The sequence below is a fragment of the Notothenia coriiceps genome, unplaced genomic scaffold (genome assembly GCF_000735185.1).
Source record: "Notothenia coriiceps isolate Sejong01 unplaced genomic scaffold, NC01 NC01_scaffold00009193, whole genome shotgun sequence".
Lineage (NCBI taxonomy): Eukaryota > Metazoa > Chordata > Actinopteri > Perciformes > Nototheniidae > Notothenia > Notothenia coriiceps.
The window spans coordinates 36,207-47,998 of NW_011341894.1; the positions used below are offsets into that span (position 1 = coordinate 36,207).

At 42.9% G+C, this 11,792-nt stretch overlaps 1 protein-coding gene across 1 annotated transcript in view; it reads left to right on the plus strand.

Annotated features, from left to right (window-relative positions):
- The window catches only part of topaz1 (testis and ovary specific TOPAZ 1), a 29,087-nt gene that overhangs the window by 12,018 nt on the left and 5,277 nt on the right, over positions 1-11,792 (plus strand). Inside the window, exons 2-7 of the mRNA XM_010770760.1 lie at positions 2,169-4,764; positions 4,849-4,892; positions 5,141-5,226; positions 6,121-6,167; positions 6,255-6,322; positions 6,446-6,504. Of these exons, the coding sequence (XP_010769062.1) occupies positions 2,169-4,764; positions 4,849-4,892; positions 5,141-5,226; positions 6,121-6,167; positions 6,255-6,322; positions 6,446-6,504 (2,900 nt within the window). The remainder of the gene's footprint in view (positions 1-2,168; positions 4,765-4,848; positions 4,893-5,140; positions 5,227-6,120; positions 6,168-6,254; positions 6,323-6,445; positions 6,505-11,792) is intronic.

The following is an 11,792-nucleotide window of genomic DNA, read 5'->3' on the forward strand; positions in this document are numbered from 1 at the left end:
AGTGCAGATCAGCTGGTGTAGTGCGTTGGACGCGGGGGTACGTCCCGTAACCCCCCACTTATTTGAAGCATGATTTCTTTTTTTAATAGTCAATACATTAAAATCATTGCAGTGGTATCAGTGCAAGTGTGTGTTTGGTTGTATAATGACGAAAACATAAGACGGCAGATTCACAGTAATTGATAAAATAAACGTAGCTCAAGGCATTTATCAACTATTTGAATAGCGGTGTGTGTGAGGGGCAGAACTGTGTGGTGTAGGGTGACCAGGTGTCCTGCACCTGTGGCAGGACGTGCACACACCAGCATTTTATTATTTGTCCCGCGTGCCCACACATTGAGACTGATGTCCGCATTTGAGTGAGGTCGCGCAGAAAGGTCCGGAGTCGGTTCCTTGACAGCCTGGCACCGCCCTTTATGTATTAATATTGTCTAAACGCTCATGGTAAGTTGCGCTGACAGGCGATCACAGAGGTCCCAAGCCCCCCCCCCCCGTTGACAGTTCACAGCGCGTCCCATAGTGCTCCCGTCCACCCACCACCCCGTGCCAACCAGTAAAAACATCCCACTCACCACTGTTTAGTAGTATACACCACATGGATTAAACGTGTGGTTTTTTTACCAACAATGTTGGGGAAAATTAATGGATAAAATGCACGGATTATTATTATTATTATTAGTATTACTATTATTATTGAATCCCACTCCGTCCACCGTTTCCCGCAGCGAGGCGCCCCGTTGACAGTTACGTGGGCTGGGCTGGGTTGCAGTGGCGGACTGGCCATCGGGAACGAAATCCCGATGGGCCGGTCCGAAGTGGGCCGGTCGGATAAGTCACGAGCACATCCCACTCCCCGTTGGACAATTACTAGTGGACCATGGGCCGGTCGAGAGTCCGGGCTGATTTTTTAGTCCCAGTCCACCACTGGCTACATGAACCTAAATGATCGCCATATTGACGCACCCTAATTCCTAAATTTCTAACAGATTACAAAACAAACCAGATCCTTCAGCCTCATAATGAGCTCTCGACACGTTCAAAATTAAACGTCATCGCTGTCTGAGCTTGCCTGCTGTTGGTGCGCAATCGTGCGTTTACATCAGATGCGGGGATCGTCTGAACGTGGCAGCTGGAGCGCTGTGCCCGCATTGACGTCACCCAATAATTGGCGGACTTGAAGAAAGCCCCGAGAAGATCCAGGAAAATGGTCAACACTTGAAGGGCAGATTAATGGTATCAAAGTACAAAGATCCAAAATCAGTTTCAAGTGAACGGTTCAAGGGGACAATTTACTCAAATTATGGGTTTTGGATGATGGGGGGAAAATCGTACGTCACAGCGCTTTTAAGTAGAAGTACCAAAAAGTGTAGGAATACTCAGTTGTTACAATCCGTTATCAAAATGTTGCTCCAAAAGTACTAGCATAAAAATATACTTAAAGTCCCAAAAGTAAAAGTACTCATTATGCACATTTTCCATTTCAGAATAATATATATTATGTGTTTTGATTATAATTATTGATGCATTATTAATGTGTTTTAACAAAGCTGGTAAAGGTGCAGCTGGTTTGAATGACGTTGTATACTGCAGGGTAGCTTGTGAATTTACGTCAGGTGTAACTAAAGTGCCTTGCAATTAAATGTAAAACACAATTTTTAAGATTGAAAGTAGCAAAGTGGTCAGATGTGACCAGAAACACCAGAAACACGACAGAAGGGTTAAAAAAGATAGTAAACAAAGTAAAGCTCCCCTAAGCTTTTTGTTTCACCTACTGTCTCGCAGGCAATGGCTCAAATGATCTGATGATGCTAACATTGATAGGTTCATAAAAGGGCTAAGCAATATATTTGGATATGTTATCGTAATCGTCATATCAGACTAGAAATCTTCTTAGATATTTAATATTCGAATATCTTAAATGTTGTGTTTTGAAAAGCTGTGTTACAGTAGTCATTTTGATTTACCGTCAATGGGCAACTCTACAATATCAAAATTCACGTATTTGTTAGAAAATAAAATGATATTTAGATCACTCAGACCTAGTTTAAATCTTTGGAACAAAAAAAAAAAAAACTTAAATTGTGAGAGAGGGGATTTTCTTAGTGCTTAATAAGTCCAGATGTTGATTGATGCATTGCACAATTTAACAAGTTTTTGTTTTTTTACAGATGATGATGAAATTACGCTCCCAAGCCCTGCCAGACTTGCTGGTTCAGATGGGTCTTTGGGAAAGGCTGCCAAATCCTCAGTTGGCAGCCTCTGTGGTGACTGTGAATACATGTCCCGTCATCATACAACTTTGGGTGAGCACTGGCAAAAAAGGAGTAGCTGTGGGCCAGAGCATCCTACGGTTAAGGTTGAGAACAATAAAAAAGCCACGGCCACCTATAAGAAGATTATCATATGGATAGACCAGTACCCGAAGGTGATGCTTTGGGACATTGCTAAAAAGCGAGAAATGAGAGCTGGATTTTCATTTGAGCCTGGGTGTTTAGGGCATAACAAGCAAGAAATCAAGGAAAGTGTTTCGGCTAAAGAAGTTCAGTCTGTCGGTCGTGCTCTGAGTCCTACTGAACACCAGAGCCATCGCACAAATGCGAAGAAAGTATCCAGTCACAAGAGATGTTGTTCCCTGAAGAGTAAAAGCTCCACTACCTGTTTTGCTTCTTCCTCACTACGTGAACGCACAGAAAAAGGGCAGTTCAAGACTCGCAGTCATGGCAGAGATGTTGAAGAGGATCCTAGCTCTCGATCCAACCTAGTAGGAGAGGAAATCCACAGGGACAAAAGGCTGAAGCTAGGGCATGGTGTTAAAGATGGGACGTTGCCATCTACTCCGGATTTCGAAAATGTCACTTGCGAAGACCAAGCGGAAACAGACTCTGTAGACAAAGAGATGTCTGTTGAAAGTCTGCCATGTGTAGAGCGTGCAGTTTGTGACAGCAGCTGTTCTGGCTCCGCTGAGAAAGAAAACAATGTCCACAATAGACCTTGTGATGAGAAAGACAACCCCACAAACACGGAGGCAGTAGAAATGTCATCAGAAGTGTTCAGTGAGACCAACAAGGTTGAAACGGAGGAACTAGACTCATTTACCTGCCAGAGAGCGAGGCCCTATATCAGGAACATACAATATTCTTGTGCACGCACTTTTATGTCCTGGCCCTTCCCTACCAGTCGCTTGATCCCAAAACCACATACCACAGACTGTCAAGCAGAGCCTATTGATCTATCGGCTCAAAATAACAGCAACGCTCCATCCGATCAAATTGAGCCAGGTACATCCAGCAAATGGACCAATGATGAACTCCCACATTCAGAGGCCTCCTCAATCACAGCCCATCATGTTTCCATTCAAAAGGAAGACAAGCGAGAAGGGAATGGAGAAAGCATTTTAAAGGAGAAGAATAGGCAAACACATGACAATATGTCATCATTATCTACGGAGTTTGCATTTCACCTTATGGAAGCCGAAGAACCCAGTCTCTCCTTGGATAAGGCTACATTTTCCAACCCAAGTCAGAGAGGAATAGAGACTCAAACTGACATAGTCTTAGCCGCATCTTCGCCAGTTGATAGACCTGAACCGGATAGCTCCACGTTGACCCCTTCCCCATCAGCTCTTTGCCTGAGTGACTGTGACACTGCCAATACTTTATCTCCCGTGTCATCTCTGTTCTCACACAGTGGTCCGAGCAGCCTTCCAGCCACAACCTCCTCGCTCACACTTTCATCGTTCCTACTGAAGAAAGTCGAAGGTGTTGAATCAGCTTATTCTGCTTGTACGTCCTCAATCAAAAGTATGGTCAAAGCTGGATATAAAGAATTGTTCACCTGTGAAGAAACCCAAATAAAATCATGGACTTCACCCTCTGCTCCTTCACATAACTCGGACTTCTTTGATTCATGTCAATCTTCCCTCCTCCTTCCTCAAGTCGAGCAAGAGAGTGACGAAGAACTCCTCACACACGAAACGGATTCGAATGTGTTCATGTTTCCACAGATTCTCTCTCCTATCAATTCCCCCCAAGGAAAATCACGACAAAGCCTTTTGCCCCCCCAAAGCCAAGATTGCCCAGGTGACGCAAAGGAGGACCAACACATGGACTCACTCAATCAAGTGTTACCTGAATGTCACATGCCAGAAATTGTCAATTGCAATAATGAAAACTCAAAGGATGATCTTGAACATAATAGGGAAGACTTGGAAGGAGTCTCTAAAACTACTCCAAAGGAAGTGGAGTCTTCGCCATACAATAATGAAGAGGTGGAGGATGGTAATGAGGAAGAAAGCCAGGATCAAACCGACAATGAAGATGATGTGGAACAGGGTAACAACAAATCAGATCAAGTTCCTTCCGAGGCTAAGAGAAAGGCGAGCATTGCCTCAGGAGCTCTGACAGAACCCTGCTCTTCTCCCAGCTGTGATGAAGACGATGACGGGCCTCTCAGTGATGAAGGACAGCCAAGTCCTATTGGAGAAGAAGGATCTAGTCCATCTGAAGTAGCAGGCAGTGATGGGGATAAAAGTGTGGAAGAGGATACTCAGCTGAGCGTTCTGGACGATATCGCAGCTTACGAACAGGACATCCTAATTGTCGATATGATCCAGGACGACTTCGAGCTGTTCGAAAAGCTGCCCCAGGAGAGAGTGCTGAAGCTGGGCCCCACCCGGGTCACAGAGGCCCCTAAACACAGACCTGTTGGCGTGGTGAAAACACTGACGCCCAGGATAGATGGACCATCACTGGAGTTTAAAGAAGAGTAAGGTCTCTTGTTTAAAAGCATATCCTTACTGAGTTGCATTGCTCATTGCAAATTCAATAAAAAATGTATTTTATGTTTCAGATCGAGCTCAGTTGATACCTACGATGGCAGTACTGATGCCACAGGTAAGACCAGTGCGCCAGTCAGAAAATGCAGAGCAATAATCCGTCATTTGAAACCAAAACACGACCTTTAAAACAATTACCACAGCAAAATACACATTTTATATATACTTCTCATTCTGAATTCTGCTCAGGGACTTATGCGATAATACAAAAAAGAGTAACCTTATGTTAAGAAAAATAATTTGTTTTTGGTTGTAAAATTGTATTAAACAGATCCTATGGTTGTGTTTTTTGTGTGTGTTTTACAGAACAGGAGAGCAGGACATGGAGACCTCAGTGTAGCAGAAACACGCCCCCCACGCAAAGCAGCACATGGCCTTCGACTGAAAACAAGGTACTGTCTAATGTAGTGTTCTATAGTGGTAAGTAAACACTGTCATTCACCACTTTATTGCAATGTATCAGGCATTGCTAAATAAACATTAACAGGGTTTCTCTCCTGCATAATTGCTCTCTGTGCCTTCCCTCAGGTAAAAGTCCAGAATGAAAAGAGGAGCAGACCATCATTATTTACAAATAATAAATAACAAAAAGTGTCGGGCACATTTTCAATATAGAAGTATCTAAATTCACATGGGACTTCACAGGATGTTTTAATATCCTGTTCCAGGATCAATTTTGATAGCTCTGCTTCCATTGCTTGTCTTTTTTTCAAAGCATCTAAATGAAAAACATCTAAATGACATATTACGGTGTTTATTTTTCTACTCTTTTGTCTATTTGAATCCGTACATATCTCCAAAATGTACCATAATTCAGCATTAATTGCATATTTAGGGAATGGTATGTTCATATTTATGAAGTTGTACAAACAGCTATATCCATAATGCCCTCAAAAGAAAAGCTTTGACTTCATCATTCATCATCATCAACAAAATAAAAACAAGAAATGTGTTACTGAAATGTATCACATATTAAATATATCATTTGCATAATTGAGAACAAATTCTTCAGGATGATTGTTACACAAAAATACGTCGTAATGTATGTAACCAACCAGGGAAGATTTATGGTGGTGGTTATTGTTGGTAGTACAATCCAAATTAAAAAAAGGACATTACAGCAAACTCATATGTGAAAGGCAAAGCGTTTTCTGTGATTTTCTCCATGAAATAAAGATGTTTTACCCATCTCCCCATTGTGTTATGCTGGGGCAGCTTTTTTAAGAAACTGTTATAATTGATTTGGCTATTAAAAGCGTCCTATCTGTTTCTGTGTTTCCGAACAGAGTCTCCCTGATGCCAACAACAACCTTGTAAACAGAGTTTTGGAGAGGTAGCGGTTTGCACACATTCACACACAACATATTCAGCCTACCTTTTTATTTTGTATTGTTTTGACAGTCACTATGTCTTGTAATAGGAGCCAGCCCATCCAGACGGTGAAGTCCCTGCAAAACAACTTCCCTCCACTCATGACTGCAAGAATTGGTGAGGAGAGAATGACAACGTGTATCTTGCTTGCACTGATAACTCCTCATTTTGTCATTGACCTGCAGTCCAGTGTTGCTGATTCAGAGTGAAAGCTGCTGTGTTTGACTCTCCTCTTCACAGGGCCCTTGGTCAAAAACCCACCCAACATGACAGAGGTCAGGTGCCACAAATCTAAGTCTGTAAGTGCTCCATCACGTGAAAAACGGTCACTATCTTCCCTCAGTAAGGCCTCATTTATGCACATGATTATTGGCCTAAGCATCAAATCAAGTTTTATTTATAAAGCACATTTAAAAACGATTTTTGGTCGAGCCCAAGTGCTGTACATGTAATAAAGCACACAATAACATATGAAAGAAAAGACAAGACACTTACAACAGAAATATAAAGACAAAACACAGGGAATTGTCATGGGTAAATAACCATTGGTGTTATTCCCAAGAAACTGACCAAAGAATCTATGCTTCACAAACAACAGTGTTTCCTCTAGGTTTACTGCGTTGAGGGGGTGCTGCCTGACTGCGAGGGGGGGGGATATATATTTTTTTAAATCCTATGGAGCAGAGAGAGGATTATTGTTATTGATTGATGCATCAGTGTTTCTTAGGGTCAAAAACACTAAACTTACAATGAAAGTGTTTAGTTTATTTAATAAATGAGCACATGTTCAATGTGACAGTAAATAGATTAGTTGCAATTTGGTGCTATAAATATGTATTATTAAAAAAAAGAAAATAAATAAAAAACACCTTGAATTTCAGGGGGGGCGCGGGGCTCCGTTGGCACTGCTGTAGTAGTACTAATATAGTGAAACCTGAAATAAGAACTAACCAATAAGGCTTGAGGGTCACAGGAAACGTTGACCTGCTTCTTTCCTGTTGTGTTGTATTTTGAAGGGACACCGCTGCAGTATGGAGAAGTTACTTCTCCATACTGCAGCGGTGTCCCTTCAAAATACAACACAACAGGAAAGAAGCAGGTCAACGTTTCCTGTGACCCTCAAGCCTTATTGGTTAGTTCTNTGGGGCCAGCGTCCTGCCAACGCTGCGGGAGAGCGAGGCCCGGCTTCCTGCGGAGAGCGTTACCGCCTCTCACGGTTCTGAGCTTCCTGCGAGGAGGAGGAGGAGCCAGGCGGTCAGCGGTTTTAAACGTACAGAGTCACATTAGATTACATGTTACACATGTTACTTGTTGGACGCTTTTATCCAAAGGGCCACTTACATGACTCCATACTGCTGGGCAATTCCCCACAGGGAGCACTTTTGGGGTTGAAGTGTCTCAGGGACACAACGACATGCGGGGGGTTTGAAGCCTGTGCTCCCGCTGAAACCAAACACCAACGCCTCTATCCACTGCGCCCACACACCTCCACATGATGCAACCAGCCACCACACCACACACAAACAATAACATCCATGTAGAACTGTTCTTATCTTAAGGCCTGCTTGTCCACATAACTATTAACGTGTTTGATTTGCGATGGGATGGACGGTAGATGACGGAATTTTATTTATCGCAAGTTAGAAATTGGTTTTTTGTCCCCAGCCAGCATTTTGACAGCTCAATCTACAACAGGGGTCGCGCCCTTCTTCATATTGAAGCTGCCTATTTTAAAAGAAATGTTGTTATCAGGGAGGGCCAACTATCCGAGAATTATCAACGGGGGGGGGGGTGGCGTGGAGGAGCCTTGACGCCTCGTCAACCAACAGCCGCCGGCGAAGCCCAGTGTGTGGACCTGTCAGCGCCACTTTACATGATGCCCCCGAATTTAACAGAACACATTTAACATTGGTTAACGCATACGATAATTAAGGTACGATCGTCCGGTTCTGTTGATTTTCCAGAGCCGACACAGTGTATGATTATTAGGTTTCATGCAGAGCTGAATGAGTTCGCCTGCTCCTTTTAAGGAGAGAGAGAGGTGTGGCTTGTTGCATGTGCTGTTTGTGGATGCGGTAGAGCGACAGGTGAGGCGAACGTGTGCTATGTTTCTGGAAAGCTGAACGAGGCAGCCAGGAAAAACAGAGGGTCTGTGATGCTATGTTTGGTGAAACAGAAGAAACAGCCTAATAAATGCAACGCTTTCCAAGAAGGAGCTTCGCCCTGCTCTCCATATTTAAGCCTAATTTAGGCTTATTGAACCTGAAGCTTGTTTCTTCTGCCCTCCTGGACTACGGTCTGGGAGCCGACAGGAAAGTTCAACACACAGATGGCCAGTCCGCCCCTTTGTAGCATATTATTTCGATGAGAGATCAGCAGGTCGCCACTGGGCTTTCAACTAAAGACACAGCCACGCAAAAACTGCGGCATTTGTGCAGCTCCTTTTGGGTACTGCAATTTGTGAAGTGCTTTCCTCCGTGGTGAAACGATCAGCACTGCACCACGGAGGAAAGCGGCAGAAAGTCACCTGGAGTTAAAGAGAGCGGGGCTGCGTTGCGTGCATGGCTTCCTTCTGCAGGTAACGGGGAGACGCGCTCTGGCGGCGGTCTCGTTCAGGATCCGAAAATACAATTTAAATATTTTTGCACTTATTCCACTTATTCCTAGTGTGCCACTGGTTACGGTGCCGCGTGCGTGCCAGGGGTTGCCGACCCCTGATCTACAATAATTACATCATTTAAAAAGAATGGAATAAAATGCGATAAATATTACAAAATGCAGCAACAGCTGGCCGATCTGCTCCATCAAATTGGCTTTTCCGTCTGAGAGACACGGCCGAAAACAAGCTTCACCTCCATTTTCTAAAGTGACTTCAACAGCGTGTTTCTGAAAACAATGAGCGCTCAGAAAAGAAGACGCTGGGAGGAGCGCTTTTTCTCAAGGCGGTGGGTTGCAACTGTATTGGCTCTGTTCTTACTGGTGAAGATGCTGGTGCTCAGAGAAAGTTCTTTGTGCATTTCTTTTGCAATCTGTCTATCCTTTTAATGGTTTTTAAAAGTACTTTAGCCTTTTTGTTGAAATGTGCTATTTAAATAAACCCTTCTCGTCTTACCTTTTGAGGGTGATACTGAGACAGGAAGTGGAGGTCTCTGATAGGTGGAAGATGTCCGTAGCGTTGACCGTGACGAACATCTCCAAGCAGAGAGCCAGCTCCACTTCCCCCAGAGAGCAGGGCACCATCAGGGCCATGAAGCCCGTGGACACCTCCGGGTAGTAGCCCGAAGTCAGGGAGTCTGAAGAATAAACACAGGGGTGCAACCGTGAATACAAAAGTTTGAATGTAAAAGTAATTAACTCGGCTAATCATTTCCACATTAGAGATAATAATAATAAAGCTTTATTTATATAGCACTTTTCATTCAACACATGCAGCTCACAAGTTAAAAATAAACAACAAGAAATTCCCCTCAGATTATTTGTTAAGAACTTCACAGGTACATGCAGCAAAATATAAAATTATTTCAGGTTAATAGACACAAGGAGGTCAAATGAATGATAATACAAATAAATAAATAATGGTTTCTCTATGACAGGTAAGACACGACAACTGAATCGATACAACAATATAAAATATACTGTCGGTTTTCCGCCTTGTTGACTGCTATCCTCAAACATATAAAGACGATATTTATCTGTTATTTTATTTATAATGAAGAGGTCTTTCTTGCCCTGGCCCTGAAGGGGGATAAAATAACAAACAATTATAAATAACTACAAAAAACATTTGTATGAGTATCAAAAATCTGCCAAATTGTTACTATCAACATCGCTAGAATCAGAGCATCCTGAATCCATAATAATATTTAAACAGAGCAGCCAATAAACCGGAGGGCAGGACTCACGACTGAAGGCTCTCCGCGCGCGGGGCCAGAGGTTCTGCTTTCCCAGTTTGTTCAGGAGCGTTTGCAGCAGAAGAGGATCCACGGACAGTTTCTTAGTGAGCATGAAGTCCGCGGTGTCTGAAGCTACGGGGAGAATCTGTCGGTCCACGCACACTTGCAGGTGAGAGTTAAACAGAGGATCATACTTGGGGGTGCCGACCATGTCTGAGGAAAACAAAAAATATAAAAGAATATAATCTTAATTAGGGCTGCAGCCAGAAACACATGGGGATACATCCTTTAGCTTTGGATCAAATCTAACTGCTGCACTTACCTTAGATCAGAGGTCGCGTTAACCGAATATTTTCCGATTTTTTTTTAACAATGACGGAAAAATCTGAAAGCAGTGTTATGCCGTGTTATGCATGCCCGCCAAAAAGGAAATGATACCGTTTCCAAACCAAACTTTGCCGTACAGATCGTTGAAATGTCTGCAAGTTTTAAGCTGTGCGTGCTCCCGCGAGATGCAGTGGGCATGCATAAACCGGCCCTAACCCCCCGTTGACAGTTAACGTGCTCTCTCTCTACCCCCCACCCCCCCTCGTCAGAGTTGTGTAAGGGCCGACAGGTAATGGTGCATTTTGACGGAAATGTAACGATCCTGTCCGTCAAAATGGCGGGCAGCGAAAAAGTCTAGCGCAACCTCTGCCTTAGATACTTTAAAGTCGGCTCAATATATTGTTATATACATATCCTATAGAGAGGCGAAGTCCATCCCTTTCCGGGGGACCTCCATGGGACCTTATTTCGGTAAAATTATGTATTGAAGTCAATGGGGAGAGAGGAAAGATTATCTTTCGATCTCGTTTGAATTGTGCCACACGAATTACACGTATGATGTTTGTCAATTTAAAAGATAATTTTGCAAGTAATTTTTTTTTAAATGTGTCCTAAAACTGTGAAGTAACACTTTTTTTGTGTGAAACGCTCAATGAACTACATCTCCCGTCTCGCAACACACACCATGACGGCCGTCACGTTAGCACATTTCACTTCTTTCTTTCTTTCAGAATGAAGCGAAAACTATTAAAAGAGGTGAAAATCACTAAGTCTGGGCATGTTGAGAGCTGTACATACACACAAGGGGAGTTAGTCGGTTCCGTAAGAGCCAGCATGCGGGACCGAGATTCTGGGATTTGTAGTCTTTTTAGTTGCGTTTTTTCATAGTCTTATATTTCAACAGTTTTACGACAAACTGTGACTTTTTTGAAATGGAAATTCTTTTTTTAAGATTGACAAACATCATATGTGTAATTCGTGGCACAATTCAAACGGGATCGAAAGATACATTTTCTCTCCCTATTGACTTCAATACATAGTTTTTCCAAAATAAGGTCCCATGGGTCGGAAGTAGATGGGCGCCTCTCTATAGTAAGTTAAAAAAATGTGAAATTATACGTTTTGGTAACTCTGGATAGCTATCGAGGCGAAAAAAAGGTAATCCTCTTCTTGTTGGGCCATAAATGAAGCCTTCATTTCCCTACGAAGATTGTACCTGGTGGAAAATAGGATTTCAGGCGCTGATGGAAATAATCGAAACGACAGGTGGTGTCATTATACTATCCACTGCCAGAGAAATAGTACAACTATTTGCTGACACCATTTGAAAGTTTAAATGCATGAGAAAAAATTGATGATTGTTATCT